This window comes from Poecilia latipinna, unplaced genomic scaffold (genome assembly GCF_001443285.1).
Source record: "Poecilia latipinna isolate Pla-1442-1.1 unplaced genomic scaffold, P_latipinna-1.0 Scaffold1392, whole genome shotgun sequence".
NCBI classification, from domain to species: Eukaryota; Metazoa; Chordata; class Actinopteri; order Cyprinodontiformes; family Poeciliidae; genus Poecilia; species Poecilia latipinna.
The window spans coordinates 1-18,968 of NW_015114008.1; the positions used below are offsets into that span (position 1 = coordinate 1).

At 40.4% G+C, this 18,968-nt stretch overlaps 1 protein-coding gene across 6 annotated transcripts in view; it reads right to left on the reverse strand.

The window, feature by feature from the left end:
- Positions 1-97: 97 nt before the first annotated feature.
- LOC106962270 (rho GTPase-activating protein 21-like) overlaps positions 98-18,968 on the reverse strand; it is a 33,541-nt gene continuing 14,670 nt past the window's right edge. Inside the window, exons 5-24 of one of the 6 annotated variants that reach the window (XM_015056574.1) lie at positions 17,707-17,799; positions 17,368-17,446; positions 17,233-17,287; positions 11,628-13,185; positions 8,242-8,388; positions 7,952-8,054; positions 7,823-7,865; positions 7,435-7,560; positions 7,045-7,344; positions 5,453-5,514; positions 5,186-5,331; positions 4,966-5,105; positions 4,687-4,845; positions 4,521-4,599; positions 4,355-4,428; positions 4,171-4,260; positions 3,913-4,080; positions 3,555-3,660; positions 2,497-2,520; positions 98-131 (exon numbers count right to left, since the gene is read on the reverse strand). In XM_015056574.1, coding sequence (XP_014912060.1) covers positions 2,501-2,520; positions 3,555-3,660; positions 3,913-4,080; positions 4,171-4,260; positions 4,355-4,428; positions 4,521-4,599; positions 4,687-4,845; positions 4,966-5,105; positions 5,186-5,331; positions 5,453-5,514; positions 7,045-7,344; positions 7,435-7,560; positions 7,823-7,865; positions 7,952-8,054; positions 8,242-8,388; positions 11,628-13,185; positions 17,233-17,287; positions 17,368-17,446; positions 17,707-17,799 — 3,548 coding nt within the window. In that variant the 3' untranslated portion in view covers positions 98-131; positions 2,497-2,500. Of the gene's footprint in view, positions 132-297; positions 2,839-3,220; positions 3,413-3,554; positions 3,661-3,912; positions 4,081-4,170; positions 4,261-4,354; positions 4,429-4,520; positions 4,600-4,686; positions 4,846-4,965; positions 5,106-5,185; positions 5,332-5,452; positions 5,515-7,044; positions 7,345-7,434; positions 7,561-7,822; positions 7,866-7,951; positions 8,055-8,241; positions 8,389-11,627; positions 13,186-14,324; positions 15,077-17,232; positions 17,288-17,367; positions 17,447-17,706; positions 17,800-18,968 lie in introns of those variants that run through there. The other 5 variants (XM_015056575.1, XM_015056571.1, XM_015056573.1 and 2 more) reach the window with 5 other exon arrangements.

The following is an 18,968-nucleotide window of genomic DNA, read 5'->3' on the forward strand; positions in this document are numbered from 1 at the left end:
CCCAAAAAAAAAACACCCTAAAATGAAAAAGGAAACTTTTTAAAATAAAAGGTCCGGGGTACAAAAAATTTTTTTTTTTTTTTTTTTTTTTTTTTTTACCTTGGATTTATTGGAGTCAGGACATGCCGTGTCTGCACAAAAACAAGATACTCATCAGTAAACGAAGGAGCTTTAAATGACAAAAACAAGACACTTGAAGCAGAGATTAAGAGAGACAGGATGGACATAATGAGCGCAGCTGGACACAAGCAGATGACACATTTCTGATTGAAGAAGAAGAAGAAGAGGAAGAAGAAGAAGAAGAAGAAGACACAGGAATAGAATCAAGAAGTCAGCACTAAATGCAAAAAAGTGAATAGAGCAGCAGAAGGTGCCTGAGATGGAGAGGAGGTGAAAAACCCGGCAGTAAACGACACAAAAAGCAGCTCATGCTCATGTATCGATGGAACGACGGCACATCGGGGGACAAACACGGCAGTCACAGAGCATCACATGTAGCCACCGACCAGCTGGAGACATTCTTTCCCAACTCAAGACGTCACAGAGGAGGGGGAGTCAATGAGTTTGCTCTAACTGGGGAAATTTCAGGTGGCCCTGAGTGTGTCGGATCGGTGAGTGTGTTGTGAGCGATACCGCAGAGCTGGTACAGGAAGCCTCAATGTAACGGATCTGTCTCGCTCAGAGAGCTCCTGCGGTGAGCTTAAATGTGTAGTCTGTCACTAAGAACAACATAAAAGGCAAAACAATAGTGTGCAGCAAAACTTCAGACTTTAACTGCAGCTAATATGCCTTCCTAAACAAGTACTTACAGAAGCTTTGGACGGCACAGAAACTATAGCAACTCCTGCTTATGACTCCAAAAAGCAACAAAAGGGGGATTCAAATAAAGTCTAATAATTTATCGAGACACTTTAAAAATGCTACTTTTTACTTCATAGCATGTAAAAAAATGTATATTTTTGCACTAAAAAGCCACAAGATTAAAAACCAAGAAAATCCTACAACTGCATAATATGCCGAAAATGTACAGGAATATGTAATGATCATCCAATCCAAAAATCAACCAGTTTTGTTTTTCTTCCAACAGGTGATCAGCAGGTCGAACAATAAATACTTTTATGTTAATTAAGTGAAACATCCCACTTTTTTCTGTTCTATGACGCATGTTGTTTTTAGGTTTTAAACAACATGATGCATTAGTAGGAATAATCTTTAAATATCTTAACTTTCTGTTAGATTCAATAAAATTCTCTCTACATAGAAACCTGCAGCATTTTTTTCTTTTCTTTTTGTCTGATCAATGTGCTTTAATTTTCATTGTTGAATTTAAAAAATCTCTTAAATGAACTTCTATGGTTTACAGCTGGACACGCACTGATAAGTCTGACGGTTTTCAGTTCGACTTTCCCCGACAAGCAGATTTGAAAATCAAAACTCCAGTCTGTTGCTAATCAATACAAAGTACAACTGCTGTTTCCAGGACTTTTTCCAAACTCAAATTTCCAGAACACTCAGTCCTTTAAGGCTATTTTAAGATAGAAAATGTAAAACTTCAGGATGTATTTATCGTTATTTAAATAGAGGGAGGAGGAAGGAAACAAGGAAAGGAGAGAAGAAGAACCAAAGAAAGAAAGGAAGCACACAAAGAAGGGGGCAAGACAGATGGAAGGAGAAGGACGAAGAGGTGGTGAGACAAGAAAGGATGTTGGATATGAAGGAGGAAGGTAGGAAGAAATGAGTTACAAAGAAGGAGAGAAGAAAAAACAGCAGGAAGAAAGGAAATTAGAATATATTTAGATATAACAAAAGGAAGAAGGGAGTGGGATGCTGGACTTATGTTAATCTGAAAAAACTTGTTGAAGTTCAGCTAAATAAGCTGCAGGTTGAACAAACCGCAACGAACGACCTGGACAGCTCCACTGAGCCTCAAAAACCGACTGGTTCATCAATCATTTGTTCTTCTAATTAAACTCTGTGTAGGAGTCACAAAACAACAACCTCACTATCAGACTTAAAACCAATCCTAGATGTTTTTCTTTTCTCCCCTTTGTGGTTTTAGGAACACAATAAGTGAGTGACGTGGTTCTCAAGAGTTATGCAACACAAAGAGATGACGTACTGTACAGCTAGGCGCGTCTGTAGTCAATGGTGCGAAGTCGGGAAATGTAAAACAGAGACAAAAATGTACAAATAAAAACACCACAGACAACAAATAAAATTAAAAAAAAGGTGGCACCTGAAAAAAAGTTTTAAAAAAAAATCACGTAGAAACAATTTAGGCTCCATCTACATGCTCACGATCACTTAATGTGCGACTTGAACGCCTGCACGCCTCTGCATCAGTTAGTTAGAACTGGGCTGGGATGTGGCTGTATGAGTGGATTTGTTTGTGTGTGCCGGGGAACATCCAGCTCAGTCCCGACCCCACGACCCCGCCCTCAGACATCATGACAGATTATGCCACACAACCGGAAGAGAACCTGAGGTTGTCCGTACCATGCTACTTGTCCTTGCGATCAGCTTAAAAGACAACAAGAGACAGCAGAAGGGCTTTCAGAGAAAGTGCAGCAGCGTGGCTCTGTATCCCCTCAGTTTAGGGTACTGGTTTAAATATGAGATGTGCACAGCACAGGAACAATGACAAACATCGACTTCTCTTTCTTTCTTTATCTTTTTTTCCTCCTTTCGGCCAAATTTAAAAGAGCTGCGGGTTACTGCAGACTAGGCAGCTACACTGGGCACAACACTCGTCCTTCTTCCTACAGTCCCAGCTGTCCATCACTGACAAAACAGAGTCCATCAGGGACACCATCGAGTGATAGACGCCGCCCACTTGGCCTGTGTCAAGAGTGGGTAATGCGTGAGTGCTGGACAAGGATAAGGGAGGAGAAAGAACACACTATACACAGAAGGGCACAGGTCAGAAAGGGTTACAACTTCCATTGTTTATGTTTTTTTTTTTGTTTGTTTGTTTTTTATCTCGTTCAAGATTTTCTTTGGGAAAGAACATGCCGGGATTATGCGAGAGATGATGAGGAGGGGAAGAAAAGAACTGAAAGAAAAGGAGTCGTCATTCAACATAGAAAAAGCACAGGGAGAAAAAAAAATGACTTAAGCACAGAAAAAAAAAAGAGTAAAGCAAAGAAATGAACAGAAATAAAACTTGGACAAATTTATATGGGCAGAAATAATAATAATAATAATAATAATAATAATAAAACTAAACAAGAAACAAATGGTGACAAAACAGATTTTTAATTAGAAAATAAATCAATAAAAAAAAAGCTTTGCTGCAAGGTGTTTCTCAGCAATTGTTCAGTGATTAAGCTACTTGATGGTATACACTGAAAAATGACTGAAAAAACTTGCTGTAAAAATACTCACAAAAACAAAGCTGATGTTTTTGTTCTCGCTAAAAGTATTTAAAACAATTAAAAGACGTTTTATAACATTCAGAATTCAAACTATCATCTATCTCATTTGATACATTTCTATCTGCTACTGTAATGCATACAGAATATGGCTGCCGAGAGGAAAAGCTGCTTCTGAGTTACCTGAGACTTCACTGGAAGAGGCAGGAACCCGGCTGATGTTAGTGAGCAGGTGGCCGATATTGGGCACAGGCTGAGACTGCACTGTGCTCTCCTGCTCGACGACAGCCTGCAGGATCGACAAGGGACACAGAAGAAGAGAGGAAAATTATATTCAACCGCATTTTATTTGAAAGTATGCAGTCTAGTAAGAGCTAACTGTAAAGAAAACACAAAAGGTGTTGGAGGTCACCGAAAATCCGAATCGGCAGCCATAAGACTGCGATTGGTGCAGAAACTGCAGCTGTAAGGTAGTAAAAAGTGAAACGATTCAAAGGATCTGAGTACTTTAGCAGCATACTGACAACAAGGTTCCACTTACAACTGGATCTTCACTGCCGTCTTCCATAAAGAACCAGTCAAACTGCTGGACAAGGTTCTCAACAATCTTGCACTGGTCTGGCATGTGATTGACCATGTCGGTCATGTTGTCCTCCGACGTTCTGACCAGCGTCGGACCGAACACGATTGCCAGGTTGCGAGGCTCCATCTAAACACACCGCCAGATAAAGAGGAGTCAGGTTATTTGACAAAATCCTTAAAAGGGGTAAACTCAGGATCTGACAGCGACAGGTCCGACCTTATTCTGTTCACAGTTATCGGAAACCTTTTTTAGGTGAGCGCAAAGGAATTTGAGAGTTTCAAGGTGATGAGTGGGCAATTCATAGACCTGTAAAAAAAACAAAAAGAGAAAATAGTTTCGGCATCAATCAACACGTAATGCTAAGGCTAATTAAATGTCCCTTATGTCAGAATGTACTAACCAGCCTCTTGAGCTCCTTTAAACGCTCCACTGAGTCTTCTGTTCTGCTGGCTTCAATAAATTTATCATACTTCTCTAAAAATAGGACGGAAAAAACCCCCCAAAATATAACTTGGTAGAAGCACAAAAACAAAGCTATTACTATATTTTGACTTTTATAATCTTACCATTTGTAAACAGAGGTTCTGGAAGTTTTCGGAAGAATGCCTTTAATAGACTGCTAATCACGTTAATGTCCCTCCATTTCTGTAGAGATTTAGAAAATAAGCAGAGTTGCATGGCAGCAGGTCATACAGAGGACAATATGAGACAAGCAAGCCGTCGGTCACTCACGTCTTCCTGGATGTCGATGTCGGCCATGCCTTTGGTGTTGAGCTCCTCCTGCATGTTGGAGATGGCAGCGTTGTTTCCAGGAACTCTGTAGATTCCAGTGTACTCCAGTCCTCGCTCCTCTACGACCTGACAGCACACCTCCACGAGCAGCGGAACAAACTGCACGACAATCAGCGGGACATAACTTCGCATACTTCAACAACAACGCAACAAGACGCACCGTTGAACAGTAATATCATACAGACATAAAAAATAATAATAAAAAATAAAAAAACCCACCCTGTTAGTTTGAGCAGGGGGACAATCTTCAAGACGGACACCGAAAGTGATGCCGGCTTGCTTCTTTTCAAATGGTTTCTTCATGATCCCGGCTATGCCGATTTTCCAGGCTCCCCTGTCTCGAGGTGGACTTGATTCATCTGTAAAAGGCCCCAGAAATAAATGAGCCACCTGCGATGACAGATGTTCTAACCACCGTAAATGATCCTGGTGATGTTACCTTTCAGCGCCCTTCGATCCTCTCCCGTTCTGGGCGAATGGGAGCTGTGGCTCCGGCCTTCTGTTTTGCCTCCCAGGAATGCTTGCTTGATGCTGAGCGACTGCCGAGAGGACTTAGGGGAGGGCTCTGATCTGCTGCTGGGAGCACTGGTCAACATACAAAATTAGACAGATTAAAACAGAGACTTCATTTTTGTTTGGCATTCAATTTAAACAGTTGTTTCTTGCTCTAGGTAACCACTAGGGGGCAATGCAGTGCCCTGTATACCTCATCATGTTGTATTCTTTTATCTTTCTGCTGATCAAATCCTGGCTGGTAACAGAACCATTCTGTAAAAACAAGAGAAAATCAAGTGATAATGTAAAATGTAAAAAAAAAACAAAAATCATATGACAATTCATATAAAAAAAAAAAACAATAAAAAACACACAAAAAAATAATCTTATATCCAGAATCTGTGAATTTTCTGCTACCACAGTTGTGACTGGCGAATATCCACTAGGAAACAAAAAAAAACTGATATTTTTCTGATCCGTGAACGTCTCTAAGGTCTATGAGGTGGCATCAACCAGACAGATCTCTGGTGTGAAAGCTATTACTGATTGAAGCATTTTCAAAGTAATTTTTTAGTAATAACTTAAAAGTCAAAGGAAGCACAAAAGCTGTAAAAGAAAAATGTTTCGATAGGATCCCATCAACCACTCAGTCAGGCTGATATAACAGAACTGGACGTTAGTGGGTGCTGGACATTTCCAATTTTGATTTTTTTAAATCAAGACTGGACACAGATGATATTGCCAGGTTAAAAAAAATAAAAAATAAAAAAACGACCACAAGTCAAGTAACATAAAAACGTACTAGATAATAATATCCAAATGCTAATTTTTAAAACTTAAAAGTATTTAAAGTGCAATAAGGGTTTATGCAAATATTTGGTAAATTTGAGACTTTCTGAGAGCTTTAAGATCTCCATGATTTAAATTTGCGCACATACAAGAATTACTAAAAAAACAACTTGGATAAGTTCATTTAAGAAGGTAATTCAAAACTAACAACTAATATTAGATAAAGTAGAAGGTGTGTGAATGGCCATGGCCTTTTAGTTTTGTCACAGAGTAAAGCAAACAAAACACCTGAATAGATCGACAAGATCCATAATAAATGTAACAAAAAAATGTGCATGCGTCAGGAAAATGTATTTTAAAAGAAAGCACTTGGTGAGAAACACACACATTTAAGAATCAGTTAAATGTAATTTTAGGCCCTATATAGAAAATCTGGTCAATATGTGAACTTTTAAGACTTTCAAAATACTTTTTCAGTCCTTCTAGAAACCTTGAAATGATTTTTAAAAAGTCTGATAGTCAAAAGCCCTCAGTCTGAAACTCTATGTAACTAGAGTGAATGAATGAATGGGTGAACGAACATCCTTTTTGGCCTATGATGAACAAAGACCACTCCAAGTATCTAGCTGAAAGAAGTCTTTGTGATCAACTGAGGCTATTGTCATGTTTCCCCTTCACACCCGTCCTTTTTTTTTTTTTCCACTCAGGTAAAACAGGTTTGAAACCAGCTTTTATTCAAGTCATTGTTGACCATTTTATAAATGATGCGTTTGATCCTATCCCATCACTGGTCTGTGTTTTGGTTACACACATATTTGTAAAATCTCATCAGGCAGCTTGTTTTTGTCCTCCATTAAACAGCTACTGCAATCCACACTGATGATATCAGTGGAGGAAATAATGACAGCATGAGGGTCAACTCATCAGATGGTAATTAATGATCTGACTTGGCAACACACATACACACACACACACACACACACACACAACAAGAATCTGTCTGCCCACACACACCTCCTCATCCGGGTTACTGTTTTCCTGGATAACCCTGATCCATGAGAGCATGTCTTCTCTCCCCTCCGCCTGGAACAGATACTCGCAGTCTGAGGTGGTTAACCGCAGCACATTCTTGCGTCTCGTTTCGCTGTAGGAGATGTCAATCAGACAGGCCTTGATGCTAATTCGGAGCGGGTCCTCGTCAGACTGGGATGCGGCGTGAGACAGGGCATCCTTCTTATCCTTGTAGAGGGTCAGGGTGTGGCCTTGTAAGATAGCATACATCTGTTTCCAGGATCTCATGCCTCCACCAACACGCTGCAAATTGAAAGACAGAAGTCCTTAAATGTCACATTTTTTGAGTAATGAACGGGGCTCGTGCAGGAGTGCTTGGGCATGACAGAGTACCTTATTCTTGTCTGTGCTAAGTTGCCTGAAGTTAAGAAGCCCTTCTTTGGAAGAATCAGCAAATACATCTAAAGAAGACTCTCTACGAGATCCAGAGTCCCCAGTGGGTTTATGCCCATCCAGTGTCTGGAAGAGTGAAAAATAAAGACATTTTCTGGCATTACTACATGACAGCAGAACATGACATGAAACTGAGTCAGAGGGGAGGATGACATACAACAACGATTTAGAGATAGGAATAGACTTATCCAAACCTAAAAGAATTGTTTTCACCAAGTAAGCACAACAAAGATTTAATATTAGAAAATTACGGCTTTTTGAAATACAACGGAGTGCATTAAAGTTCATAACTTTGAGACGAGCATCAAATGGTTCTTTAGCTCCTTACCTTTCTCAGGCCTCTGAAACTGGCCATATGTTTGCTTGCAGATCTTTTTTCACAGTGGTAAAGAAAAAGGCCAAGTCAGACTAATATGAATTGCCAAAGACAAAAGAACAAATCTCAGCATGAACTTACCCTCTTCTCTCCTCCTGATAGTTATCCAGACCCTCGTCATAAGACTTTGATCGCTCTGTTTTACCAGCAGAGTCTGAGTCCAACAAAGCACTTCGCATAGACTCTGAACATAGACGGTACAAATATGAAATTACTGTTTATTTTGCAACCCAAATGTCATAAAAAATGTCATTAAATCCAGGATCAATATCATCTATCAAGACAAAACAATGATGTGATATTACAGAAAAAAAAAGAAGAAATGCACTATTATTAACCATAATGGCAATAGCCAACCCAATGGCATTTACCTTGGTCATGTGACAGCTGTCGATGAATAGTTGGACATGGTGAGCCTTGACTGGAGGGTGCTGTCGCTATGGATGGTGCAACAGATATCACAGCAGAGGGAGGGATGGGAGCAGCCTCTCGGTCAACACTGGGGCTGACTGGCTCATCTATGAATCGATAAAATATTCAGTGTGAGCAAATTAACTTTGAATCGTTCTGTTCTCAGGTACAATGCATTTCTATACACTGTATATGCCTGCATTACAAAAAGCCAGTGGATCTTAGACTCACTGGGCTAAACTGAAAAGATTGGTACTTTAGCAATTATCTGAGGGAATTTCTCAAGGGAGGAGAAAAACAGCGGAACAGATAGCTTTACAATGCACTTTTTAATTAATTTTAAAGATGTCCATCAAAAACTGTTGTTGGGCTCTTTAGGCCTGAAACAGCTCAAAGTACAAAGCTGTTCTCCGTAGCCAAGGGGCTTTTGGAGCTAAATTTAAAAGCAACTGTCCTACTTCCTGCCTGAACCCAACTTTGAAACCGGGCATAGAAATAAGGATGCCACCATCTCTCTAACAAGGCTTCTACTAAGGCTATTTTTAAAAGTTATATCCATCATTGATAAACTCTAGGGGGTAACAGTCTTGTATTTTCTTCTAAAAAAGCAACCTACAGTAATTAAGAGCAATGTGTGATGAAGTGGTGCTTACAACATGATTCAGTAGGAAGTAGCCTTTGCAGAACAGAAGTAAAGTTTTACTGCGTCAAGAACTACCAGGCAGGAAAGTGTAAGTGCTGATTCAGAATTAAAGATTTAACGGAGAGGTTGGGTGTCCATGAGATCATCCTAAAAAATATGAATACTTTAAGACTGACAGAACAGAAAGCAAAATCTGGGCCTTATGGTCATGCCAATGTTTAGGGGTAAAGGAATTTCATCTTTTTTTTTTTTTTTTTTTTCCCCCATCTCTCCTCATGTGAAAAATCTTTGTAAACAATTGTGTGTGAGATTGTTTCTGACTGGGAGAATACAGTTGCATCCAAAATTACAAACTGCCTTCTGCAACCCCTTCATGACAAGCATCTTTAGCATTTAGTAGAGCCCTGTTAGCTGAAACAAAGTTGATTCATAGATAAGACTCCTGCTGTTGGAACCCCCCCCCCACCCCCCCACCCCCAAGTCTCATGAAGTGATTAGCATGTTGCAACCACTTTTTTCAAACCCCACCACAGATTTCCAGATGGCTATGTTGACCGGTCTAGTAGCTTCCAGGGCTTCTGAAATGAAGCACTTACGGACTTTAAGGGTCACTCAAACACTGCCATGCTTCACTGCCCACAATGTTCTTTTCAATGTATTATTTGTCCTTTAGACAAACTGTTGATTCTTAAGGCCAAAACATTAAAATTTTGATTCATTGCAGCAGAACAGAATTCTCAAATGTCTTTGGCTTATCCATATATTTGTGAGCAAAGAGGAGTCGTGTTTTTTTCTGATGCTTTTTTTTGTCAGCAGTGGTGAAAATCTTTGCAACAGACAAGGAGTTCTTCAGCATTTAGTTTAGCTGAAATTTCAATGGTTGCTGCCTCTAAGACTGCCGCCGGTCTTTTGTTGTCAGTTGAGGGTTTTTGACCACCTGCCTCCTCAGGAATGTGATGAAAGTCACTGACAGCTTACCCTTTTCTGCCATGTCCAGGAGGCATAGCTGCTCTTCCTTTAACTTAAAAAAAAGCAAACTGTGCTTCTAAGGTGATCTCAGAGAACATTCAGATCCTCCTTTGTCATGTTTTTTCTTAATTTTGTCCTTGTTCATCTTAGGCAACGATCGCTTTTATTCAGAAGAGATCATACCCAATTCAGGGGTTTGAAACATTTTCATATTTAGAATAGGAAAACCTAAAATGCAATGCATGGAATTTTACTAATTTAAAACACTATTCTCCTTAACTGAGATACAAATCCCACAGTGTTGTTATTGTAAATGAGAATTTGTTCTGAATAAGTCATCTGGTTAAATAAATAAAACGCAAAAACAAAAAAAAAAAATCACAGTTGCTGTCTGCTTTGTCCAAACCTGGACTTTCAACTAAAGTCAGACCAAACCAACAGCAGAACAGACCTAACAACCTTTATCCAAATTAGACAAAATGCTAGTTTAGTACTGCAGTCTCAAACGGATTCAACAACTTCATGACAAGCATCTTTATCATTTAGTAGAGCCCAGTTAATCTGAAACAAAGCTGATTCATAGCTGGAGACATCAGTTTCTGGCACAAGGTTTCTGAACAGAGGTGTCCTGTTCATTTATATTTTGGGTTAGCATGTTGCGACCACCTTTTTCAAAATCCCACCAGAGATTTTCAGATGGTTATGCTGACAAGCCCAGTCTGCATATTTCTACTTTTCAGATTGAAAATTGCAGAAAAAAAAGAACAAAAATCAAGAAATGTTTATGTAAAATATCTGTTGAAAATGAAGGTGTTCGCTATCTGCTTTAAGACGTCAACGATTTATGACATGTAGTAGGAGTTCTTTTTGGTTTTTAAGAGAGAAGTGTGGCCTACAGTGATGTGTGTGAGATGCTGGTCGGCTTGTTCTGTACGATGGACAAGCCCTCGCTGAGAAAGCTAAAAGGCATGAAACATGTTATGTCTGGAGAGGGGGGCTGACTCCGGCTCACTGCTGAACTCAGGACAAAACTAAAACACGACTCTTTCTGGCCTAACAGAAGGACAGACAAATATTCACTATACATAATGGATAACAGACAAGGAAACAATTAACAGAAATATATAGGATATTTTGAAAGATAATTTTTGTAGAGATGTTAATTTATATGTTCTTTTAGCACTGCAATTAATGTAGTACTTTGCTCACACCCAGGCAAATACGGATGTTAATATTTATTATATATATATATATTGAGAAAACTTACAGTGTAAAACAAAAACAACCAGTGAAATTTTCTCAATTTTGGCTCTGAACCCCTACAACTTTGTAAACCCTCAGACCGCAGTTTCTGAGATCCCAACAATTTAATCACAGCAGCATCCATTACTCTGCTGTTCGACCACTATGAGCTCACTGTCAAGAGACAGCATCCAGGAAAACAATGCATTAACAGGGGGGGACTTCACTACATTACAAACACCACTTTACTCTGTCATGGTTAATTCAAAAGCATCTCAAACCCACTCTGATCAATAACGTCTCCCTATAGAGGCTAGTTTACCTCTGAATCTCCTAAGCCCATCAAATAAAACTGTTAAATTTAAGTTGTTCGTCATGCGTCTACTGAAACTCTTATAATAGCGCTTACAGTGTTATTCTATTACATTTTGCTACAGTCCCAGTTGCCATGCCAACATGGTCAGCGAGGCAATAAACCGATTACTGTCTTACCGATGAATGGAATGGCGTCCAGGGACTCGTCCAGGTTGCTGGAGCAGGAGTTGTGACGTTGCTCCTCAAGGCGGCGCATATGTATCTCTCGCCGTGTATCGTTTGGAAGCCAGCAAGCCGCCACGTCTGCCGTAGAGTCCGCTCCTTCGTCATTCACCGCCAGGATGTAGGAGGGGTGCCGCAGTGGGCTGGGGTTCTTTCCACTGTGAGGTTTCTCCCTCATTACCACCGCAGGTTCTGAGGGGCTTTGACCGTTTACCTGACTTTGAGAATCTTGGTGGGCTGTTTTGAGGATGCCAGGCCTCTGAGGGATCTCTCTTGCAGCAGAGCTCGACGAAGACCTGATTCCAACTACTGTTGCGTCTCTGCCTGCCTCAGAGATCTGTATGGTTTCTGACCTCATCCTGTTCTGGCCTGGTTGGCTCGTGTGGCCTAGATGGTGTGCTGGGACTGAAACTCTTTGGTTGGTAAAAGAATGTTCAGTGCTTTTCCCAAAAAGCATGTCAGACAGCATCGGTGAGGAGCGAGTCTGAAGGGAATCTGGACCTTTAGAGAAAAAATGTGGGTTTGGTGCTCCTCTCATACTGCTGCTGTATCCAGCCGAAGGCCTGAAGGGCACAGCGTTTCTGGGCATCGCTTGCCGGCTGGGCCTTGTGCCTTGGTCTGCCCTTGGATACCCTGCTCTCCTCTCACTGGGCCGAGACAGCTCAATAGGTTCAACATAGTCTATGGAATGAGATCGAGCTTTCAGAACCAGGGCATCTTGGGACACACTTCGAGGGGGCCAGTTCCTTGGATTGCTTATTTTCTCTGAATTCCTCATCCGGTCCTGTGAAGCACTGCGTGGGGCAGCCTGAAAATGGGGTGGAGGTCCGTGGTATGATCGTTCATGGGAGGTACTCCTGCGCCGTATCCCTTTAGGAACCCAGTCTCCTCTGGGAATGTGAGAAGCAGCTGCAAAGGAGGGCTGACCTGCAATTCGAAAATTGTCCAACCTCTCCTGAATTGTCCGACTACCATGGGAATGGATACCTTTGTTGTCAATGTACTCCCTGTATGTCTGGTAAGTGCGCCAGTCAATGTTCTGATGGTTGCTTGGGTAGTTAGGTGCTTGACTTGCAAAGGGAACCATTCCTGGACCGCTGGGATAGATGTCGGCCTTTCGAGGGAAAGGATACTGGGCCAGTGACCCCGGTCTTCCCCTAACATAGGCAGGGTCCATGAAATCAACCCTCTGTGCCGAAACCACACGCCCCATGTGTGCCGAGTTGGGAGGAACCACCACAGTCCTAACGCTGTCATTGCGCATGCACACCGCTGTTTGGCTTTTGGAATACTGGCGTGGAGGAGATGGGGGCACAGTGATTTCCTTACGATACCCATAATCAAGAGATGCTGCTGGACCCCGGCAGACCTGCCCCGACGGGTCTGTCGCCTGGGCCATGCCCGTGGGCTTACAGTCTACTCTGGGGTAGCATACCACTGGTGGGTCAGGGATGTGACTAGCATTTCCACTGTAGCTATTGTAGCCACGCAGGTAGGCATCCTGGGAATAGGCCTGAAGACAGAGCAAGAAAGCCATGTTACAAGAGAGGCGTACAAACAGCAAGTGTGTGCAAGATTAAACAGTGTGGCGCTAGATGCTTAAAGACAAGTCAAGTGTGATATTGAAAATGTTACTGGACGCATGTGTAGGCAGTGCCCGCTTCAGTGAGTGAGTGAGTGGAGGCGTTTCAAACAGCTGAGCAGTGTCAAAGCTCTTCATCTGCTCCTTATTTAGAATTGACTTGGTAATACTAGTGGATAGCTCACTTCATACTACAGAAAAAAAAACATTTATTTCTAAACAGCTGCTCATTTATCATCGATTTTTTAAATTACTGGTCAGGATAGTCTCTGCCACTGTTGGCAAAGACACAGAAATACATTCAATTATAAATACTATGAACAACATCATATTTGGAGGGGGAAAAAAAAGTCACAATACAATCACAAAATGGACAGACGCACAGATCACAGTTACATACCTCAGACTGACAGACTAACCTCTTACAGGCAGCAGGATGCCGAGGTCTCATACCGAATGTGCTATAATTATCTTTCCTAGTTATCATGGATTAGTACAAAGTCTAAACTATTTCCCTGACGGTCCTAGCAAAAAAAAAAAAAGAAAAAAAAAGAAAAAAGAAAATCCAAAGTAGGAACGTAAAATATAAACAATATCTATTTTTGCTACTCACAACAAGCACTAAGGAAAGGTATGAGGACTTTGGCCCTGTTACAGTACAACCTTACAATAAAACTGTGCGAGCCACAGCAATCAGTGCTAAGCTAAGTTCCTCCCTTTTTAAGTATGACTGTAACCAGTTCAGAGGTCAGCAGCCTTTATGAAACTGATGACATCCGACATAAAAAGATGAGAAAGAGGGCGAGGCTTCACTGAGATTCCAGCTGGATGCCAACTCGAGCTTTTAATCTAACAGCTACTGCAGGCACAGTGCATCGGCCATGTCTGCAATCTAAACATTTGAGCCACTTATCACATATTTGATCATAAACATAAATCCAAGACAGCTGCGTGGTAGTAATTTACAACCACTCGAAAGAAATCCTGGGATGCTGATGACATGCATGACACATGCAAAATGATACAGCAGGTACGACATGTGGCAGGTACCAATTGTACCCTTTCCTTACCAGATTAGTTGTTTCTTTAGAGAAAGGCTGCCATTACAGCAAACGAACACGAGAGCATTGAGGAATCATGGGAGAAGAAGATGACAGCAGAGCAGAAAGCACATATTGTAAGAAAAATAACTGGTTCCAAGAGCACAGAAGATGAATCAGCCATAGCAAAGCCTGGGACTGACATGCTAAAAATACACTGGAGTTGCAGCGGCGGCACACAAGGATGAGAGAGCAAAGATGTATCAAGGGTTGCCACGTTACAACCTGCCTGTGACACTCTGTCCTGGTCGAGGTGGCAGAAGCTGAAGCATGGTTCCCATACTGCCGTTAGGTCTCCATGGCTTCATCCATCTTCAAACAGAATATTACGCTAACTGAACAAGGTGTCTCCAGTCTGTGTCGCCCTCTCTCTCTTTTTCCCTCCCTGCTACTGCTCACATGACAGAAGCAGCAGCTGCTGATTATACATTCAACTGTGATGGTACAGCTCCCCCTCCCACTTCTTCCTCCTCCCTCCTTTTTTCACTAAGCGTCAACCTGTTTGAAACACAGAGCAGTCAGCTGATTTTATCCTCTGGTTTAAGCTCATCATTCACGCTTTCCCCTCCGTTTTCCCTGCTCACTGTTTCCTCTGCTTTATAGCGGACTATTCCCTCCCTTTTCTGCTCCATAAATGTTCTACTCTCTCTCTTTGCTAAGCAACTGCTGCCCGTCTCCAAGCTCTCAGTGCTTGCTGCCGCCTACAGTGTCGTGTCTCTCCGCTAGCATCTGCGATAATCCTCTGATTTTTGCAGAAAGATCATAGTTTGCTTGTGTACACCTCAGATATTTTCGTGTTGCCGTTTTTCATTGGCTGAGAAACAATGTGGTGAGAGGTATCACAGCACACAGCGTAGGAGAGTGAACTGCATAAATGACTACAGACAGAAAAAGAAGCAAGCCAGGAGGAGGACGCTCAGGGAAGAGGGTGGAGTAGCACTGAACTGGATAAGACAGAGGACAAAATGAACTTACTAAAAATGAAAAATGAAATTTTCTCAGAGTGCTGTGAAAAAGTACTTGCAAATTTCCTCCGTTTTTGTTTTTGCTTTTTGACACTTAAATGTTTCATACCATGAAACAAATTCAAATAGCTGACAAATACAACCTGAGTGAATATAAATCAGGTTAATTTATTAAGGGAAAAGTTATCAAAAGCCTGATCCCGAAAGAAAATCTAAGGGCCTCATCTTATTGAATCGTGTATTTCCTATTCATGATTACCTGATAACTGCCAGATCTGCAGAATCAAAAAGATCATGTCTGACAAGATCTTGAAATTCAAGAAAAGATGAGAAAGTTATTGACATCTATTAGTGTGGAAAGTGTTACAGAGCTATTTCTAAGGCTCTGGGACTCCAACAAACCAAGGGGAGAGCCACTAGTAACAGACAGAGAAAACATGGAACAGAGGTAAACCTTGAAAGGAGCGGATGATCAACCAAATGTACTCCAAGAACGCATGGATTCATTCAGGAGATTGTGAAAGAACGACAACAAAACCTAAACCACTGAAGACGTCGCTTAACTGAGTGAAGGTCAGAGTTCATGATTCAGCAACACGAAAGACAAAGTTACAAGGTGAAAACTGTAGCTGACCAAAAAGAACGCCAAGGTTTGTTGGTTTGGATAGATTTTCCCCTGAATCAATGGCATCATAATTGTTTTGTTATTTTATTGATCAACAACAAAATTAAAATTACAATGTATAATGATTACTTAAAGAAACACGCCCCAACTTCCCTTAAGAAATTAGTGCTCAGGAATTCAATCATTTAATGAATTAAATAAAGTAACAATATTTCCAATATCTAATATTTTAGAATAATGAATAGAAAATAATTCAATATGTGCTTTTTACACAAATAAATATTTATCATTACAACATCACACGTGCTAAGTAGATGAGCGTTCAGTTAGTAATAAGTATTCAATGTGGCCCTTAAAAATCTCCAGGGACGCATACCTGTCGAGCAAATATCTTCCCAGTTTTATTGTGGTGTTCAAATCAAAAACCCACTAGCAGACTATAAAAAGCCCTTAGAAATTGATTACTGTCCAAAAAGAATCTGCAATGGATTTACTCTGGATATGGAACAGAAGAGAACATCTTGATTTAGCAGAATCGATAGTAGCTACCTACGGCTCCCTGCAGCATGCATAAAAGATTAATGATGAGATTTCAAGCCTGCTAAGGTAAGAGGGTTTCCCTCTGTGACACTTGGGGGACACACGCAGTGTCATGGCATTGCATTTTTAAGGTTCATTTAAAACTGGTGAAGAAAAGCAAGAACGTTTGCCACAAACATTAAGATTAGCCTAATTACTAAAAGCACCAGATGAAATGTGAATTAATTGTAATGTTCATGCTGCCATAATAAGCTGCTCATTTCTGAAGGAGTTAAGACAACCATTTGAAACACATTTTATTTATAAGTTTGGATAATACGATTTTGTCCAAGTCAGACAGCTTGCTAAATTTTCTGGTGCTTTTCTGCAGATATTTATTAAATATATAAAACCTTTAATATAAAACCCAAGACCTACAAAGCTGGAGTATATATTTTATCTCATATTAATGTCATCCAAGTGTATTTTTGTGATGCATCATCCAGCAGTGAATTTAGGGCATTTCCGCAGTGGTGTCAGCTGCAGTTCTGGAGGACAGAAAGTCTCTTATGGCCTGATTAGGAGGCCCAGATAGAGAGTTCTGATGAGAAAGGCTGGTTGTCTGGATCTCATGACTACTGCCCCAACATAAACACTTTAAAACTAGAGCAGCTCCAGGATGGACCAGAAGTTATTCCAAATTAAAAAAAAAAAAAAAAAAGTTTTTTCTTCATAGTCTTTTAGGATATGATGAAAAACTCAATCTCACCAGTTGCAGTACGTCCTCATCTTTTGGCATCACACAAAGCTCAAGAACGTCACCACTGAAAAAAGGAAAGGGGAGTTTTTAAACAGAAAAATTGCGCCAAATAAACCAAAATTAATCAAACTCTCGCCATCTTACCTGTCTTGGATCAAAGTTATCACCTCAGAATAAGCTTTTCCGATTATGCTGGCTCCATTCACCTTCACTATTCGATCACCTATTCAACAACAGAGGTCTCATCCAGAGGTTTGCAAGCAGTGTGCTAAGCAAATAAAGCATTTAACAGATGCACAGGAAAACAAAAAGGAGCATAAAAATCAGCAGAAACTATACACCTGCTGGCTGATTAGCAGATCAGCAACAGCACAATGAAAACATGGTTAAACACGCCTCTACTTACAGTCTTTCTGCCTGTGAATGGAAATGTCCAAGCGTTTAAAAATAATCTGAAAATAGTTCATGCTGACTGAGTATTACCTGTACAAAGGCCAGCTTCATGAGCAGGACCCCCTTCCTTGACTTGTTTCACAAAAATAGTGTCCATTGGCTCTAACCTATTTCTCTGCCTCCCTGGGGAAACACAGAAATGAAAATTAATTATGCCAGTTGCTTAAAATGTTGACAAATTATAATTTAAATGTGCCTATTTTTATATATTATAGCAGGGGGAAAAAAAAAAAATCAAACCAAAAAAAAAATGTAAAAAAAAAAAAAAAAAAAATGCCTCTTGCAAGAAATAAAAGAAAAACAAACAGTTTCGTTGAAAACTAGTACCTGGGTATTTGTTTTGGGATAATTCTTGTCTACTGCTAAGACAGACAATGAGTCATTAATAGAGTCAATCTGTGGGGTTTTACGGACAAGGATCAGAATGACCAAACACAGGAAAACCTGTTTGCTCATGCTGCCCGTGTCTCCTAGCAGCTGCATGGCCACGGAAATAAAAGGAGAAAAGAAAGAAAGGAGGAGCGGGGCAAAAGAAACTAAGGAGAAAGAGTGACAGAGTGCTCAGCTGCACACCTCCCACTCTTTCCTTGTAAACTGAGAAATAGCTGTGGGCACAGCCAGAGAGTGGCTAAAATACTTCCCCAGTAGTTAACATTCTGGTGGTGAGTCAGCACACACTACCTTGCTAAGTCCAGCAGACGTGAACTCGAGCATGAGATCACATGACCGTTTGTGGCTGTATGTGCCATTTAAAATGTACACAATAGTCAATAACTCAAATAAGGAGGAGAACAAACTTATAAACCAGTTACCTTATTAAAAGAGTCGCATAATTTGACTCTTAAAAAGGAACCAAATGATTCCACGGCCTGTTTAAGCTCCAAACCGCACAAACTTGTGAACTTATTTTGTACACTTTAAACACAACAGATTAATCACAAAGAATCATATCATGGGAATTCCCATTACATAATAAACAGAAAAGTCTGTTAACTAAAGCTGGAAGAAACACACCCCCTCTGGTGGTGTGCTTTGGAGCTGCAGCTCCATTTCTTCAAGGACTATTCTTGAATTAATGCGTGAACAGACACTTTGACACTACAAATCACAATTCAGAAGACAAACTACTTATGTTATTTCTTCATTCTGGAAAAAAACTATAAATAATGAGATACTGATGTCTTCTTCACAGCTTGGGTGCAACAACCTAAAAAAAAAAAAAAAAAAAAAAAAAAAAATTATATTAAAATAATTAATATTTTTTTTTTTTGTTTTTTTTTACAAAAAAAAAA